The sequence below is a fragment of the Coturnix japonica genome, chromosome 2, assembly GCF_054131305.1.
Source record: "Coturnix japonica strain WE chromosome 2, WE-NBRP24, whole genome shotgun sequence".
In the NCBI taxonomy this organism is placed as follows: Eukaryota; Metazoa; Chordata; class Aves; order Galliformes; family Phasianidae; genus Coturnix; species Coturnix japonica.
In genome coordinates, this window is record NC_140664.1 from 121,291,558 (window position 1) to 121,311,042 (window position 19,485).

A 19,485-nucleotide genomic window follows, 5' to 3' on the forward strand; every position below is an offset into this window, starting at 1 on the left:
AAAGCTACTACCAGTTCAGAGACCAGACAGGATGTATTTGAAGAGCAGGAGATGTGGCATAAAGCAGTGCTTGGCCATCCTGTAGGAGATGAACTTTCTCCCTTACACTGAGGTGACCTTTGGTGAGATTAAGGTGAAACACCAAGTCTTTCGGTCTCACACACTTCCTTCCATGGAAAGGACTGTGCTGTAGGATCAGCTGGTTGTGGTCTTTCTCATCCTACAAATACACATCAAAAGCCCTTTTCACACAACTACTGACTCTATAAGCAGACATCTGTTGTCAGCGACATTAACACCCCCCAGTAACACCAGAAGACTGAAGGAGGTGTAGCTGGAACCAAACAGAGCAGACAAGCTCCTCTGAGATGCAAAGGGCACAGGGAATCCCACAGGGCAATAACTGTAACTCTATTGTACAGAACTCTGTACAATAGCACAGGAGACACAAAGAAAGGAGGCTGTAGGGACACAGACCTCAGAGCCCCTGTTGGCAGGACACTGATTCATACACAGCAGATAACTTACTTGGATTTCAAGAATACACCATATGTGCACAAGGGTCAGGATGCCAACAGCTGCCTTTAAACACCTGGTAAACCACAAACTCTCTTGATGGTCCCAGCCCCACTACTGCCTCAAAACAGAGCAGGTGGGTGAAGAGAATTTAAGCTCTTCTCTTTTCACCCAAGGATCAAGAGCTGCTTCCACACACTGCCAGTTAATTCTACACAGTATATCTGGATGGCCAGTCGTGTCTTACTCTTCTCTAAAAAAAAGGGGGAAAAAAAAAACAACCAAAACCACCATAACAGGAAGACTGCAGTTCTTGCAGGACCAAGATAGGATGCTGCCACTCCCAGTGCAGGAAGTTCCCATAGAATGAGCCTTGCAGCAGCACACAACACAAACCTGTAAGCAGCCTAACACGCCGTTCTCCATGCTGTGGTTATATTAGGAGTGAACAAAAATTCTAGGCATATTAATTCCTACCACATCAGCATGTGCTTTGTATAACATATGAATAGCTCACAGATGGAATGATAATGAGAACAAATTAACACTTAGAGTAAATATTGTTTCATCCAATATTCCTTTCCCCAACAACAAGACTACAGAGCAGCAGATGTCCCGAGTTATTTGGGCAAAATAATTGATAGCTTCCCCACACCTATCACCTCAAGTGAAGTAAATCACAGATCAGGGATGTTCCCTGCTCTAACAACTCTCTCATTCATGATGACTGCTTAGATTCCCACCAAAAAAATGCCTGAGCCAGGCAAAAGGCACCACACCTCACTTACTTAAGGAGATAATCCACTTTACAGGACATAATCTGATTCTCTTTACCTCCACCTGTCAATATTTAGTTGCTTTGTAAACAAATGTCATCTATTTATTCCAGAATATTGAATTAAAACCAACCAAAACAACAAACCAAACCCAAACAAGCAGAACTCAAGCATTTCCACAAGAGAAGACACCTGTTGAAACCATTCATATATGGGAGCACAAATAGCACACAAATGTTTTAACCACAGCTACAACATTTGCTTTGCATATCGGAATAATAAGAATACATTTTAAAGCTTAAAACTGTTTCAGCTGATGTTTGTGTGATGCACTGAATTACTGAACATTGAGACCAAGGGACATTTCAAATCTTGAATGAAATGGTCTGCATTAGAAGGGACCTTAAACCCCCCCTGGTTCCACCCTGTACCATAGGCAGAGCTGCCCCTCACCAGCTCAGCTGCCCAGGGCCCATCCAAGCCGGCCTTGAGCGCTCCAGGGATGGGGCACCCACAGCTCTGGGCAGCAATGCCAGTGCCTCACCACCCTGAACCAATGTTCATTTCCATCCATAATGTGAATTCAGTTACAACAGTGTAAAGGGAAGCGCACCAGCCACCCACAGAGAGTACCCACACATGCAATTGGACACGGCCTGGCACACTTCTTGAAAAACAACCAACACTGCAGAAGGCAGCTTACCAAACAACTGCAGAGTATCCTCCAACTCAGTGAGCCTTTATATCTCCCACAAGGCTGCCCTCAACTTACAGAAGGCCCCGAATCACTATGCTAAAGCACACGATGCAGTGTGCACAGGTGTCTGCATCTGCAGCACTTACTTTGATGCAATGTAACTAAAGCACCACAAGTTCATGCCCATCACATCCCTAAGTGCCACATCTATCCTTTCTTTGAACACATCCAGAGATGGTGAAACTCCTCCTAGAGCCGCTGCAGTCCTCAGCACTCCCTCACAGCTAAGCACATCACTAAAGGTAGGGTTAAGGGTAGGACATGAAGTGCATCAGCTGGAAGTTCAATGTTAACTTTCCTCCCAGCTGAAGAAGCAAAACTGACCACGTGCCTTAGTGCTGATTATTATACCCTGTGCCTACTGAACTTAGTAACAGCTACCAGCCCACACCTTAATGCATCAGAGGCTATGAAAGGGATAAGCACAGATCTAAAGAAGGGTCTGTGGTCACAGGTGAGCCAGCCACTCATCCAGAGGAGTGCGGGGGAGCTCCTTCCTGAACAGGGATCACACAACGGGCTGCACAACGCGACGTGCCCCAGGAGCAGGAAGAGAACGGGCATAGAATGCAGGCCCGGACACACACCGTTCCCTCCCGCGGCCACTCCCGCCCTCATCCCCGGCCCAAATAAGGCAGTGCCGGCGCTCCCTCCCTTGTCGCCCCGCTACGCACACAGGCCGGGCACGTCCAGCATGTTGGAGATGCCTCGGTCGCACATGTCCACCTCGGGCTGGTTCTTCTCCCTGCTCTCCTCCACGATCTTCTTCAGCGACTTGGACATGGCCTGGACACGTAAAAACACACACACACAAACACCGTCACAAGGGCGGTCCCCACTCAGCAACGCCGACCCACCACCGCGGGACCCCCACCCCGACTCACGGCGCGGTGCAGCGGCGCTGTATTAAGGCTGTATTGAGGCTGTATTAAGGCGGTGGTGGCGGTGGTGTCTGGGCGGAGCCCCGCTCCTCCACGCGCCCACCCGCCCCTCCCTGATCCCAGCCCAGCCCGCCCCTCGCGCAGACGCGCTGCCGCCCCGCCGTGAAGCTGAGCCCGCCCCACGCTGGGGGCGGTTCTAATGGCGGTTCGCAAGGAGAGCTGAAGGAAGTGGTTCGCCCGCCAATAAGCGCGAACCGTAGCTGAGAGCGGGCACTTCAGCCCCCGGGGTCACGGTTGAGCTGCTGAAGCTGTGGCGCAACAAGGCTGGGGGTGTCCTGCCTGCTGTCACTGCAACATCGACAAGCTCAAAGCAATTAACGACTCCATCTGTAAAACGACCCGAAGCCTGGACCGCACTGACAGCCGTAGCCTTGAGTTTTGTAGTTCCACAGAAACCAAGGCCAAAAAAGCCCTCTGAGATCACCGAATCCAGCCCCCAACACAGCCCCGCTGTGCCCACAGCCCTCAGTGCCACAGCGCCTCAGGGCCGGTGTCCCCAGCAGCTCTCAATGCAGGCCGTGCCATCACCTCGCCGCTCTTTCTGAGCTCGTTTTCCTCACACCCAGCCCGCAGTGTCGGCCTGGCACTGATCTGGGTGGAATTTCAGCTTTTCCTTTCTAAGAAACGGGATGTTTTAACCCTGAGGTGCAGATCCGCGTTTATCACGAGATGGCGCTCGCTGCATGCAATCGTTTCTCATTGTGTATAAAGAGTAACCCCACCACATAGGAAGGGCACCTCAGAAATGGATGTTTTTAGTGCTTATTTTTCAAAGCTTAGTCTTACTATTCCTATATAGTCCTTACCATTCATATATAACTGTCTCCTAAAATATACTTTTCATATAAGAAGATGTAATAATGTCCAGAAAATTGACACATAAGTAAAAACAAACATCTGACTCTAGGAGGTGATAGCGTGGACATCGATTATCCGTACTGTGTCATTCAGAGTGGAGAGGTTTGTAGCCATGCAGCTATTACTAGACAGACATGCAGTATTAACAACTACGGTGTGATCTACAAAGCTGTCAGCGACGTGCAAAGACACAAAAGCAAAGATATTGCTGGCAGTATTGTGACACGAAGCCATAATCGTACTAGACAAAGATTTTGTCTTTCGAACTGTGCACTGCAAATAGCAGATCTTTTATCAAAGCTGTTTTTTTAATGTTTAGTTGTTCCAGTTCGCATTTGCCATGCAACCATTTTAAAGTGTTTTAAATTACTCCTTACCTTCCAAGACAGAAACATGGCTCCACAACAGCTCTCTCCTTTAAAGACCTTCGCTTTAATAGCTCTGCAGTGGTATTTTTCTTGTGGTTGCTCACATAAGATGTTGGAGGACAACAGTGAGTTACTTTGTTCCTGTTTTTTTTTTAAAAAAAAGAACTGGTTTGATAATTTACTCTAATTTTAGACCTTGACTATTTTTGGCAAGAGTCAGTTGGGCCAGATCAATTGAACCTTGTACCAGCAGCTTCATTCAGCAGCCTTCGTGGGCATGAATTCTCTGCTGGACTTTCATTTTCTATACAGAAACTCATGCTTATTATTCACATGTAAATACAATTATGCACAAGTAGAGCTGTAACATTTAAAGACGTACCAAGCATTACTTATTGTTACTTTTAAAAAATATATTAATCTTACAGATTTCTCTTCCTCTCCTTCATGGTGTTCTTCACACTTTCTTCTTCCTGCAGAGATTCAGTGATTCCATACGTTTTGTTTGGCATTACCACCAAAATTGATACCAAGATCAGTATTTATCTGTATCAGGAAACTATCCGAAAGCATTTTGGCTGCTTGAAAGTGAACTATGACTCTTCTCTTAGTGAAATCTGTCTTTATGAAATAAAGATTTCAACACACTGCTCAGTTTAACCGAAGCCCTCCCTATGGAGCATAGGGCCAAAGGCTACATTGCCAAAACTGGCCTCCCACCAATCATAGCCAAACACTGTGAAAGAGCCAACAGCCTTGGCAGGCCAACATGCGGCCAGAGGTCTCCTCAGGGGAACAAACTTTGTGTCAATAAACTGTATGATGAGTGACCGAGATCAGCTGCAAAAAGCCACTAACAAACTTAATTAATTAAAACTAGGTACAGATTTCTATTCAGTGTGTTGGTCTGTCGTACTCTTGGCAAGACCAAGGTTCAGCCTGTCATAGAACTCATTGTCCACATAGGAAAGGAATGTACTGCAGGACTTGGCCGGCCTTGTAGCAGCAGAGAGTTGCCTGGGTGAGATCTGCCCTTCTGCTCCACCGATGGCTTCCAGATGAGCAGAGCTGCAGGCTGCTGAGGTACAAAAACACAATGTTCTTGCCTAAAATCTGGTGCTGGTCTGACCATCCACCCAGCAGCAAGAGCCAGCAACCACATCTGCTCCATCCCAACTGCACCAAATCCACAATGACTCATCAGAAGGTCAAAACCACGATGGATGCACATGGAGCCCCATGATACAGCCAGCCCCTAGAAAAAATAAACTCCTTCCTGATCTCTGCAGGCAACCAGCTGAAGCCATGCTTAACTGTACTCACATTGTCTTACGAGTTGTTATATTTAGAGTTTATTTTGTAGCTTTATCTCCAGGCAGTGCAGCTGAATTTGTTTTCTTAGCTGCCCTTTTATAAGTTTTTAATAAGCTTTATGGACAGAGATTGCACGATTTCTTGATTTCTAATATGAAATCAGCTTGGTGTGGAGTATTGAAAAAGATCTGGGACACATAATTTTGCTCTCTTTTGTCTTCTCTTATTAAAGGAACTTTCTGGTCTGCCTGCAGACACAGCAGTTTCCTAGTTTGATCCAAACAAAGATATTTCTCCTTTTTCCATGTTATACTTTGGCAGTTTAGCAGGTGTATCACCTGTACCTAAGCTAGGTTTTTCTTCATGATTAGAAGGCTCTAAAGCCATGCCTTATATCTCATTGACTTGGCCAGTGGGAGTTCACAGACATCACTCTTTTGTATGTTAAGAGGTCATTTCAGAATGTTGAGTATTTTGAGTTTCATATCATGTCATCTACGTCTTTGCCCTTTTTTGTCTTGTTTCCTGCTTTGTCTTTTAACTAAGATGGCTCCTCAGCCATTACAACTTTTGTGGGTTTTTTTAATGGAATTTGGCCTTTTTCAACATTCACTGGGAAACCCTCTAAGACTTTCCAGACTTTGTTAGAACCACCATTAACAATCCAGATTATAATCAATTACTGCCACAATCTCCTTAAGAAATTAATTTCCACGAGTGAACCGGTGTTCTCTGTATATCCCAACAGCATTTGTGACAGAAGATGTGTGTCGGCCTGGGGAGGGAGCAAACTGCTGTTAGTAAAAAGCTAATCAATACTTTGGTATCTACCCTATTCTGAAGTTATGTCCATTTATAAAATGCCTGGAATTGCCCACAAGTTGTTTAGGAAGATGATACTTTCGCCAAAAGTCTCACAAGGTTTTTTATAAACTCAGTTACAATATAGATTTTGAAGTCTAAATATCTGACATGGTAAATACAGTGACAGAGATGTGAAGTTCTTCAGCAAAGTTATCTGTGTAAGTGGCTATAGGACAGGGGCCATTTTTAGCAAAGGATGATTTTGTTCTCGTTTGAATAACGTGAGCTGTGATTTAGCAAACGTAGTTGTACTTGCTGATCCTAAAGGTCTCTTCCAACACAAACGATCCCATGACTGTGATTTTCACAAATGGTTTCACAAAGACAGGAACTACAGAACGAATTGAAGATAACTTTCATAGACTCACAGAATCACCAAGGTTGGAAAAGACCTAAAAGATCATCCAGTCCAACCATTCACCTATTACCAATAGCTCCCACTAAACCATGTCCCTCAATACAACATCCAGTCGTTCCTTGAACACCCCCAGGGTCGGTGACTCCCCCACCTCCCTGGGCAGTGCATTCCAGTGCTGAGCCTCCTCTTCTCCAGGCTGAACATTCCCAGCTCCTTCATCTTCTCCTCATAAGGCCTGTGCTCCAGACCCCTCACCAGCTCTGTTGCCCTCCTTTGAACACGTTCCAGGGCCTCCACTTTGTATCTTAGCTCCTCTTAACAAGTTCTGTTGAATAGTTTAAGTTCTATCCTGGCCAATCAACTTTTCATAGCACTAATTGTAAAACTTTTTCTTGCACATTTACAAAGGCATTTGAAATGATATAGAAGGATATAATCAAATATGTTTCAAAACGAGTTTATTTTCAGTGCGAGAGGTCACGTTTCTGACAGAACTTTGTAATTTGTAACAGCTGTACTTGGAGTAATTTTCAAAAGGCCTTGCTTGACTCATAAGCATCATAACAGGCTTTCAAATGTGTTTTGTGATCTAAAGTCTCTTCTACATAGCAATGGACAGTGATGTATATTTATCTTATTTATTTAGCTCGTCCAGCTCAACCGGAATCCTGATGGCAAAGTCACATAATCAGCATGAAATTTGACATAGACTTGATGCGATGTAGCAGTGAACGGAGCAATGTTTGTATCCTGAAATTAAAGACAAAAAGAATTGAAAAGTTTTATGTAACATCAAGATCCTGTGAAAAAAGCCAGCGACCACGCTACAGGTGGGGTACAAATTAAGTTACTGATAGGAAGGGATCTCATGTCTTTGCTAGATACTGCTGCCGCATTGCTCCCATAGGGTGTTAAGAACATTTTAATCGCGAATACAGCAACTGAATTCGGAGAAATAAACTGTCTCGATGATGCCACCCGCTAGATGTCGCTGTAAGGTCTGTAATGAAAGGCCTCTAAGATGCCACAGAAGCCTTACGCGTTCACCTCCGCTCGTTTGTACACAGTTCATGCCAAAATTATTGAAACAATCTTAAATACGGTGCAGTAAAATTAATTTTAGCCAATGACAGTGATAAGGGAATACATACCATTCCACAGTACGGCCCAACCTGGGGATAGCTGGTATCTGGTCCATTATAAAGGATCAGGTAGTTACTACTGCAATCCCCTGGGTCATCAATGCTGATGAAATCAAAGTTCACTGTGACAGCTCGTCCCTTGGGCACAGTAATAGCCCACTCACAATCAGTGTTGTTCTGGTAAGTTGCAGGGAATCTGGGACTGGCAAATGTGCCGGTGCTGCCGTATAACATTCCTCCACATCCTGGAAATGGACACGGTTAATAAGCTTAGAAGAATTAGTTTCACAAGATACTACACAGAGTGGTACATTAATACAGTATTAGTAGTAGCACTGAAAACCAGAGAGACGCTGTGAGCTGGAACACTGAACACAGGTAAGAGCACTTTTCCAGTGAGGCAAAACTCTATCTTCAGCAGCCTGACATAATGGAAGAACTGGGTGCTGGGTGCTGCTAAATGTTAATGCTAAATCAACTAAGCTGAAATGATAGAAATCAACTCAGAAACCATATTTTTGTAGGTGAAGTTAGGATTGTCTTTTTTTTTTCCTTCATCTGTTTCATCAACACTTTCCTATGCTGAATTTCATTTGTCCCTTCCTTACCAAATCACCCAGTATTGTAAGATTCTTCTGCAGTGCTTTCATGCAGACCATAAGCTCTCTTTAGTAACCTGGTGTCAAGAGCAAATGATTATCCAGTTTTCACCCCCATTTCACACCCCATTACTGAATAGGTCTATTACACACTGTACAGAATTTTAGCTAGGGTATTTTCTTGGAGAAAATGTCCGTCCTCCTCAGGCTCAGCAGCATCTAGAACTTAGGGCCTATCACAACTAAGCTATTAATGAAGAAGACTGAGTCACCACCACCACCATTACCACCATCACCATCTCAAAATAGATATTTCTGATGTTTTCTGACCTCTCAGTGGAACATGTACATCACCAGTTTAAGTAGACCTCATCCTCTGAGGTTGCTAAAGTCAACACTAGAGAACAGGATCAGCTATGTACTTGGGAAAGCTTTAGGTCTTGATGAATCAGGGTCCCAAATGAGAAAGCTGGATTCCACCTGTGTTTTCTTTCCACACACAGCCGGTTAATAAAATTACTTTGTTATAATAGTCTTACCGCTTGATGATGATGTCCAAATAATTTCATATCCATCACGAGCTCCTGAAATATCACTCTTGAAACGAAGGAAAACAACATGATTTTGGGGGAAGATTGGACTGGGCACAGTGCTTCCACAGAACCTGCCAAGCAGTGGTGATTGCACATTACTCCCATTTCTGACCTGCAAGGGATACAAAAAAAACCCCATTGCCAACATTAAATCCCCATGCTGGTTATACACAACTACAATAATGCAGCGATTCAAACACAGCACAAGTGATACATAGACTTGCTTGCACACGATAATTGTCATTTAATGCTTTTATTTTTCATACTGTATTCTCACAGAGAAGGAAAAAGACACTATTAATCAGTCTGTCTGAGCTTTGTGGGCAAATGCACAGAACAAGTATCATCTGCAACTGGTCACTAAATTTCATGGTGTGCTGTATCTCCAGGCCAATAAGAATTATTTGGTTAGTAGCTAAGATGTGCTCTTGAAATTCAAATCCATGTTTCACTTTTCATAAGAAAAAGTTAATATTCCAGATGAAAAGATTAATGCTTTACCCTCCAGAACACTCTTTTCCCTGATCACATTAAGACACAGCTCATATTACCTACCTCAGATTTAATCTAATGCTTTTTTTTTTTTTGAGCTCCAATAATAGTGGAGTTCAGATCCATTTCTTGAGATAGTAAAGAGGATATTAAAGGAGAATTAATAATGATTCTGCCACAGACACTGGATTTTTGTCATTTGACAAAATGTAGGGAAGACTTGAACAAGCGTTAAAGGACAGAGTAAGGACTGTGCAGGAGGATACGTGTTTTCCTGCTACAAAGGACTTTTGCAAGTATCCTGTGCTTGTTACTAGATCTCTTTTTCTTTTTTTCCCCCAAGAAAAAGGGGAAAATATCTCTTTTTAAGAAAAATATCAGACAGAATCTGATGCTGGAATGAAAGTACTTAGATTTATGACTTTCTGCTCATGCACAGACGTTAATATCAGGTAAAAAATACCCCTTACTTACTCTGTAATTGTGTAACATCAACACAAGTTAATGAAAGATAAGATTTCTGATAACAAAACTATTTATTCGTTGGTCTTCAAGTTTGTATAGTGTACATTTAACCTCTTACTACAGTACTTGAGTATCTTTCACCATAAAACATTAACAATACAGTAGTTTAATGTCAATTGAGATCATACTTCATCCAACCCTGTCAATGTCCTTTAACTCCATCAGATTTTGACTCAGGCTCACACACACACAAATATATATACATATATACTGTATATACTGTCTTAATACCTCTAGGAAGTCATGTGAACACTGGATGCTGTCCTCCAAACTGAAAGCATGGAAGAAGAGGGAAATCGTGTGATTCAGGGGAGCTCGCAGAACAATAGAACAGTCCATATTATTGGGGTGACGACCAGGCCAGCCAGGGCTCTTCAGGGAACCAAATGGCTGGTTATACTCTCTGCTGCAACCTAGAAAAAGAAAATAAAAATAATGTAGGCCTTGCTGTTCCTTGGATTGCTTTTCACTGCATGGAATCAACAAAATGAACTGCAGATTCTTTTGTAATAGTAGATTTTCTTGACATTTCTTTAAGCTTACCTGCAGCTTGATATGTAAACCTGACTCCATTATTAATCCTGTATTCATCTGATTTGAAAGTCACGATGGCCGTACGATCATGAGAATAAAATTCAGGGACTGGAAAAGTTTCAGTGCCACAGAATCTATGGGTTGATCCTTGGCTGTGCTAGAATTCAACACATCATAAACTTCTAAGTAATATCACAACTCAGTTTTCGACTTATCAAAGTCTAGACAAACAATTCTTTCAGCGCTTATAGATCAGTTAGGCAACCACGTTTGACAGCTCTCAAGGAAATCAACTATATATCAATATTGTATGTTCAGTTATGATGTGAAGCAAATCCAATGGAACAAGTATTTTGACTACAAAGTGAAAAACAGGCAAAGAAGGTTTGGAATAATGTAATAAAATGGACATAAATGGTTGTGTTTTTTAAGGATCTTTTTTTATCTTTTTCCTCTAGTGCTTCCTACAAACGCTCTCCCTGGCACAAACAGTGATTTTATTATGATTGTTGGATGGAAGGAAGTATATTTAGTCTGTGAAAGACTGTTGTTGCTCTGTAGGTTCTGGGTGTTAAATCTAGCAGCTTCGCTAGTTGGTGCAACTGTGAATAATTATATAATACTTACCAGGTTAAATTCAGTGTGTGTGTAAGTGTGCCTGCATGAAATCAGTGTAAGTGGGGCATCCAAGATGTGGATGTATCCTTGGCATGAATCATCAACTAATCTATTACCAAACAGTGAATTTTTCTCCTCTTTGCAAAGAGTGAGGAGAGCTGAATGCAAACAGAGCATAGTATGGAATGTAAATATCTTACCATTGGTAAGTCCTGTAGCTGCAGGTAGTTCTGAGAACAATCCTGGCTGGGATGGAGGTGGAAGGTCTCTACCACCACCTTGACCTGCTGCTGTGGAGGGGCATCAATGACCCAAGTACAAAGAGTAAATGGTGGATATTCACTGGGGAAGTTAGGAGACGTTGCAGTTAGGGAGGTAGAAGTTGCATTATACGTTCCTCCACATAATCCTGTTGAAAATAATAATGCAGCTCATGATGGGGTGTTCCTGCTTTGCACTCCAGACTGACATCCACCCCACAACCAGCCAAGACCAAAGAGAGTTGCACAGGGGGACCAGCAGTGCTGCTTTCAGCTTGCTTATTAGATGCTGTATACTGCTACACCAGGGGCTATCTCTGCAATTGCCTGGGCCCTGTACTTGGAACAAATCTTAATAACTTAGTATTTAAATACGTATTTTCACAAAAGAGTCACAACAACATATAGATGCATCAATATATGAGTATACTTACGATCCACTGTGGTGTAGGTAGCATTGAAACCCTCCCTTTGCACAGAATTGTCTGTGATAAATTTCACAGTCAAGGAATTACTGGTAGATAGAAAAGGAGCTGGCACCGTAGATCCACAGAATGTGCCAACCAAGTTGGCATTTTCATTGCCTCCATCATAAAGCTGAAAGAAGAAAAGCATACGACTCACTAATCATTGTAGAAAAACAAGGAAATAGAAATAAAGTTTTCTGACCCCTCCTGACATTGCAATTTCTCTTCCTTGAAAGCACATTAGGCACTCTTGTGCTTTAACAGGATGTTCCTGATGACTACAATTATTCACTGCCATATTAACTCATTCTGCAGGACAGTGAAAATCTCATTATGGAACATTCTAGTCCTGTCTTAGTAAATCCATCAAAAATGAATTCTGGTTTAATTTGGAGTACTGAGTTCTTTTTTAGATGTAATCTAATTTTAGTTGTAATCTTCTTTTTCTATGAAAAAAGGTTGATTTTATTCTCTGAAATTTAGAATTAATTCCTCACATCATTGAAAATTTCTAACTCTCAACCCTCTTAACACTCCTTGGTGCATCTTATTTTGCAGTGCTTTACCAACTATCTTATGTTTTATATACTAATCTCCAGGAAAGCAGCTTCAACGTTTTATACATTAGTCTTTTCAAGTAATTTGGTAACGTAATGAGTTTCACTTTCAAAGTGATTCAGTTTTGTTCTTCTGTGAATTAAACACTCATTTATCCAGGTAGTCTAAGAACAGAAGCTTGCATGCAACACAACATTAAAACCCTCATTGGTTTCCATAAATGCAGGATGTCATCTGTAGCTATTATCTAATCTATCGAAGAACTATAATTATATCAAGCAACTGAATTTCTTCATAAGGTAATTTTCTATGAATTTAGTTTCAGTCATACAGGATAATGGATTGCAACTCTGCCAGTTTTTTGCTCAAACCCTCAGCTCTCTTACTTTGACGTAATCATAGTAGCAGCTCTGAGCAAATGGAGCTTCCAGCATGAATGAGGTGAAGGTGAGGTTGATCAGCTTGTTTTCAGGTACAGTTATGACCCACACACAATCCAGATTTCTCTCATATCTCCCGCTCACGTTGGAGACCGGAGAGCCAAAACTATAAGATGAATACGTCAAGTAGCCACCGCAGCCATCTTGGAGTCCTGTGGAAGGAGCAGAAGCATTTTAAAAGCCACTCCTGGCATTCATCTAATGTTCAGAAATTTATTGTCAAAATAACAGCTTTTCCTGTGCTGCAGCATTTCACTGCCCTGTCTCACAACTACTTAATTGAATTATTAAAATGATTTTAACAGAAACAGCATTAGGCACCAGTACCCACTTTGAAAATACAGCTACAGACTGTTAAAAAGGGACTATCAGAAGACAGAGGGCAGAAACCAAGTAGAACCGCACTTAGAAGACTTTTTAATGTAATCCCTAGATGCTAGTACGATCAGTCGGACAGTAGGGGGCACTGACTGGTTGCCTTTGAATAGCAGCTTAAAAAATGAAGCTGCTAGTTTTTGTAATACAGCTTCATTGTGGTGGGATCGAATTTTGCAGTCTCACGCTGGGGCCCAGACTCCTGTTCGGGAATCCATCTAACAGTGAGTTATTTCTGGGAGCGTTTCACTTTGTGTGAGCTTAGAACCCCTCAGAAAAGCAGGCTCTTTTCATTTCAATGCTGCATTCAGAGCTAAGTCCCTAACCTGAGCTCCTCACTGCCAACAGCTGAACCCTATCAATGACTTCAGTCACACTGGTTTTGGACAAAACCCGTTAATAGAAGATCAGAACCCTCTTAGTGCATCTAATTACAAACAAGCAAAAATATAGACTATCCAAAGGGATTCTTTTAAACAACTTCTTTTCTTTTGCAGTTTGATTTCCAGAGGCAGAGCTGGGTTAGTAACTGCTCAGTTTGTTTACTGTATGCTTCCTTCCTCAGTCTCTGTGGGGTTTCCTGGCCACTTATTTAGCTCAGGAATTCAAACAAAGTATGGCTCACCATCTTACTTGTGAGTCTGGTAAAGAGTGTTTGTAAACTGCATGGGGTGAAGGTTAACTGCAAGCAGCCTGGTGTCTCCTGCAGTGATTCCTTTTGGAAGAATTACATTATCAAGAGAAGCTGCAGCTGTGGATAAGCAATATGAACATCGCTGGAGAATTTCATGTGTGTGTGTAAAATCTGCCCGCCTGGCTGACGTGCAGCAACTTAACCCTGACCCACTGATATATTTCCAGTCACATAAAACTGCACACTACTTAAACTATGATATTACAAAAGATCCCTCTGGTGTAAAATCAGCATCCAAATATCAAGATTGCATCAGTAACCATAGGCTGGAGACAGCCCTGTCTTGCAAGACTGCAATGGTTAAACCAGAGTGACTAAGGATAAATGACCTGCTGTACTAACCAAAGCCGGAAAGCCTCCACCCTAAAAAGAAGATTGCTTAAACCAAAATCTTGATGACATGAGATTTAAGCTTTCGCTATAGCTAAAAATGACCAGAAGAGACTGATTACAAAGTGAAAAAATGAGGAATTAATAGACTGCAGTCCAGTTTTGTGGGCTGCTCCTGCAGCGCACTTGGAAACTTGGAAAATTGTTAGTGTTAATTCCCATGCTGCTGCAGAAGCTGAGAGCAACAGTGGGAGAATCATGGCCAATAAATCATGTTCACGTTCTCATAAATATCCTTAGGAAGGAGTAAAATGTCAGACAGGAGGGTGCCTGGGCCCTGTGAATGCAGTTTCATTGTGTTTTTCTCTGGATTCACCCTTCTGTGTGATTTATTTAGTTCTCCCGAAGCAGCCTTGTTGGAGCCGCTTCCTGCTCAGCATTATGTATTAAGCAAACCATTAAGCATACAATCATTTGGTATAGGTCACAGTCTGTCCCTCCAGCCCTGCAATATTGAATCTTTAGTGGCATATGGGTCAGACTGTCTTACAAAGCCGCCCTTCACCCTTTGGCATGTTAGAGTTGCAAACATGCCAGTCAGGACATTGCAAAAGGAATCAGAATTGCCACAGAGCAGTGCAACAGGAAAGCTGTCAGTGCTGCTGGATTGTCCTTTTTGGGGGTACCAAACATCTGGACCTTTTCAATGATGCCCTTCATGGCTGGCTGTGCAACTATAAAGACAGCTGAAAAAGTAAAACTGGGGGTAAGTCATGTGTGTACAGCACATAAAAAGAACCTGATAGAGAAAACAAGCCAAGACAGAGAAACAAGCCAAAACCTCATTGCAGGAAAATTAATTCTATTTGGCATAGCCAATAAGAGCGCCTCAGGGAAGTTAAATAACTAAAAGTATAATTTATGGTTAAGAAAAATGAGGTTTCATCATTGGCTTTCACAATGCTTCACAATCCTCCTCAGCCAGGACTGAGTCACATGGCTACAGGACGGTACATTACGAATAATGTCTGGAGTGGAAGCTGACCAGAGAGCACGTAGCCCTGCAGCCAACCAAATAAAGAGCAGCCTTTGCTGAGAATCCGTCCTGCTGTTTTTCATTACGAATCAACTATACATCAGATTGCAACCACGAGAAGTTACAGAACAGTGAGTGAGTGCATATCTGGGGAACACTTGCAAGTAAAAGGAGAACCAGTGCTTACAAGAGAAACCCAATTGCACCTCATTTTAGTTAGTGTGGTTGCATCTCAGTGTTTTAAAAATCACTACCACTCCCATACAGAAGGCCAACTAATTGCCAACCAGCATCCTCGTGATCGTTGATAGAATGATTTTCACTGTTGGCTAGCATAGCCAGAACAAAACACAGCTCAAATTTAGGGAAAAGCCAGACAGAAGTCTGTTAATTGTTTAGAATAACCTCATTGTCATTAAAAGCTAAATGTGATAAAAATAATGAGAACTGTACCTTACAGAACAACTTGTGAAGGGACAGATGGACGACTGCTTCGTTTCAGTCTCTGGTTTATTATTTAAAAATCTAGGGTCATCATAAATCAGATTGCAGTCCTGTCCTCCTCACACACAGCTTGCCAGAGAACACAAATTATCAGAACTAGGACACATACTGTCGTCATTAATTGCTTTTGGTGGCAAGCGTTAATGAAACTAAAAGGCTGAGGAGCCATTCAGGAAAGAAGGGACTGAAGGTTCCCTATGGCAAATGAAAATAATTACAGCAGAGAGTTGCTCTAAGCACATGTTGCTCTAAGAGCTTCATCCCCTAGACACAGAATCGAGATGAAGATTAATCTTTGAAGCTACATACCTTTGAAGCATAGCCAGGGGTGAGGTTCATTTGCACAGGTATGAATGCAAAAAATGCAATGAAAAGGAGTCTGCTGAAGTTTTACCTCTATTGGAAACAGCTAAACCAATAACATTTCATAAAAAGCTAATGCTGTTCTTCTCTTCTTACTAAATGAGCCCACAAACGTGCACCAAAAGACAGCAAAATTCAAGTAGCTCTCCTAGTCCTGCTGGAATAGTAAGGAAAACCTTTCCCAGATTTCTGAATCACATTTGATTTCAACTAAAAGGATGAGAATTCTGAATAGTCAGAATAAGGAAGGATTAACTCTGCCAAGACTGATGCTTCATTCCTAACAGGTTTTATTTTCGGTGCAGAGGAGTGGCTGGACTACGGCTGTAGTAATCAGTTCACAGCTCACCAGGATTATGGCTTCAAACACTAAGAACTACACAAGGCTGGAGGGAGGACTTGTACTGCTGTTCTTCACCTCAGCTGATACTGAGGGTTGGTAAACCTGCACAAGCTGGGATTCGGAGGTCAGTTGGTGTGTTTGGCAGACACTATACAGGCCCAATGCCTTTGTTCAGGCAGCAGGCTGCCAGCAGGGCCAGCCTCACCACAGGGCTCTCACTCTTTCCAGGCCTCAGCATCACCTTCAAACAGAAAAGTTTTTCACTGATTCAATAGCATGGCAGTTCTACCTGCAGGGACATAACATTCAAGACTGCAAAGCCTCACCTCCTGCTTCAGCAAGATTTCACAAATGCAGTCAGATTAAATTGATTCTTTCAAGGTTTTAGACTTTTTAGCTCACCCCAAACACCAGCCCAGCCATGCTCTGTGCAAGCCCACCCTCGTTTTGCATTACAGTAATGTATGTACCACCCTAACCATTTCCTCAATGTTTGCCTGGAGACCAGAAGCAGACAGGCTGTCTGGCCTCAGTCTTACATTTGCTAATATTGCATTAATGTAATTGTTGGCATCACAGCTGCCCAGACATTAGCAGATCTCCCTTGCAGTATGAACCAGAAATATCTCCCTGTTCTTTGTTTGCATGCATGAGAGTACACATTTTTAGCTGAAGAAGTCACTGACTTACACCTGAGCGTCTTCATCTGGATCCCATCATCTTTTAACCTTTAGTTGCTACACATTACATTTGTTCACTGCATCCAAAATTAATTTTCACCTCATTTTTCAGATCAGTCAGAAATTTCCCATTTAAATGTCCACCTTTCTTCTTGTCTGTCCGATCTGAGTCTGTGAATTCTTTTACTTATTTTGCTTTGGGAGAAGAAATGTTACAGGCACTAAATAACTGACGTTTCTGAGAGGCGTATGTAGGTTGTCTCTAAGCTCAACAGATGTATTTTTTGCAGAGAGACTGAAGAGACTGCAAACACTTCCTAAATTCAGACTAATTTCAACCTGATGCATACTGATGGATAATTTTAACAGAGATTTTAGCCACAAAACACATTTAGAATCAGTCCAAGGATTGTGATTATCTTCTAAGCAGATATTCTGAGCTTGTTATGGATGTTGATATTTTCATAGACTATAATAAGATCAGAAGAAGATATAATTAGCCACAACTGAGTCACTGTTTTAATAGAATAAGCTAATCATGATTAAGTTATGAATCTGAAATGTGTAATATATGCGTAATATAACTGGTAGAAGAGTGTGAATCAAAAGCAGAAAGAAAGCTTTCCTAGAAGACCTGTGAGTTGCACAGTTACCTTCTCAGCTGGCCTGTGCAGCACTGGGCTGTGAGGCCAGGTTGGTTATCTCCAGATAGATCTCTGGAAACCAGTTCTAATGGGCTGTGACATCTCTGCCAACCACCGCTTCTTTTCCAAAGGCATGAGAAAAGGCACTGAATCCAGCAGCAGCATTCACATGCCACAGTCAAGGACACATTCTTCTATGATTTTTGTTGTTGTTGTCGTTGGATGGAGAATTCCCAGTGAGGCTGAGAGTCGGCTGCGCAGCTCTTTCCCACCTGCCAGGCAGCCACTGCTGCTGTCAGTGCAGGTCACTGGTGCCACTGGCAGCAGGTGCTGCTATTTACAGACACCAGTGCAAAAAATTCCCACTGCTGGTTCAAGAATTTAGAAACGAAGCATAAAAACAGCACATAACTCCTCCCTGTGCAGCAGAATCACCCACCGACATTTAGCTCTATTCTTTTAAAAGCACACTTTAATTTCATTAGGTGAAAGCATAAGGGTAAACCCATTAGTGTCAGAAACTCAGTGTATTCTGTTCCAAACAGGAAGCAAGTAATTTAATACACAGCTAATAGCATAAAAGAAGGCAGACACCCTCAAGTACCTTATCAAGTAAGTTACAGAGCAGTTGCTCAGGAAGAAAAGCATACAGTTCATCTTATACAATACTCCTGCTAGATAATTTATGTGAATTACCTATCAATATATTTTTCTAATACGTGAAATGAGAAGATTTCTTTTTACAAATATATTTCTTCTACACTCTGCTGGCTTGTGATTTTTTTTTTCCTATATAAAATAATGAACAGTCTGAAATGCTCATCTGAATAAAAAGGACTGAGGGATCCTTGAGGGAAATACTGGGCCAAAAAAGAGGACAATGAGACTACGAGCAGGCTGCCAGTCTCCCTTGCAGAGGATGGGGTATTTAAGGACTTCCCTTGCATTCCAGCAGCCTGATGGTTGCCAAGGGGTTTGGAGGCATTTACTTTGCTCTAGAGAATACAACACTCATTGTTGCCACCTTATTCTTCTTGCCTGTCTATACCCATCTGTTTTTCCTTGACTTGTGTTTAAATCACAAACTCTGACAGCAGACTGTTGCTTTATTCTGTCTGTGCAGGGTCTAGTGCAGTGGAATTGTGGCTGTTAGCTGGTAAGCTCCAAGGTAATGCAAACAAGTTATGGCATTGGCATTAATGAAGTACAACATATTGCTTTTTCACTAAATTTAAATGTGAATTCCTCCTGTACGCTCAAAAGAGATAGAACAGAAAAGGGGAGAGGAGGGATCTTACCACAGCTTTTAGTTGAACAGGATCTAGGGCTCCACACCACCTTCCCCACCATTGCCAGCTGTGTTTTCCTTCTGCCTGTTAGATGAAAGCTCAGGAAGAGCTCTGTGGCCCAGCTCACTTCTCTAACCACGTGAAATGTTGATTCTTGCAAATTCTTGTGGCATCCTCATGCAACCTTAGTTAGCAGACCTGCCTTTCAGAAACCTATAATACCCTTCTCTCATGGTTTAGAATGTGA

The 19,485-nt window shown here is 42.2% G+C and overlaps 2 protein-coding genes across 9 annotated transcripts in view; both read right to left on the reverse strand.

The window, feature by feature from the left end:
* Positions 1-4,813, reverse strand: part of RSU1 (Ras suppressor protein 1) — a 90,339-nt gene extending 85,526 nt beyond the window's left edge. For 2 of the 5 annotated variants that reach the window (XR_014943071.1, XM_015853476.3), the window contains exons 1-3: positions 4,643-4,813; positions 4,226-4,357; positions 2,724-2,835 (exon numbers count right to left, since the gene is read on the reverse strand). Coding sequence is in view for 2 of the 5 variants with exons in the window: in XM_015853476.3 (XP_015708962.1) it covers positions 2,724-2,835; positions 4,226-4,243 (130 nt within the window). In the remaining 3 variants the exon portion in view is untranslated. Of the gene's footprint in view, positions 1-2,723; positions 2,836-2,933; positions 3,032-4,225; positions 4,358-4,642 lie in introns of those variants that run through there. The other 3 variants (XR_014943072.1, XM_015853477.2, XM_085538651.1) reach the window with 2 other exon arrangements.
* Positions 4,814-7,193: 2,380 nt separating this feature from the next.
* CUBN (cubilin) overlaps positions 7,194-19,485 on the reverse strand; it is a 126,434-nt gene continuing 114,142 nt past the window's right edge. For all 4 annotated transcript variants that reach the window (XM_015853475.3, XM_085538649.1, XM_085538650.1 and 1 more), the window contains 8 exons: positions 12,927-13,132; positions 11,950-12,112; positions 11,456-11,664; positions 10,647-10,794; positions 10,335-10,516; positions 9,033-9,198; positions 7,904-8,139; positions 7,194-7,502 (listed from right to left, as the gene is read on the reverse strand). In XM_015853475.3, the coding sequence (XP_015708961.2) occupies positions 7,395-7,502; positions 7,904-8,139; positions 9,033-9,198; positions 10,335-10,516; positions 10,647-10,794; positions 11,456-11,664; positions 11,950-12,112; positions 12,927-13,132 (1,418 nt within the window). In that variant the 3' untranslated portion in view covers positions 7,194-7,394. The remainder of the gene's footprint in view (positions 7,503-7,903; positions 8,140-9,032; positions 9,199-10,334; positions 10,517-10,646; positions 10,795-11,455; positions 11,665-11,949; positions 12,113-12,926; positions 13,133-19,485) is intronic.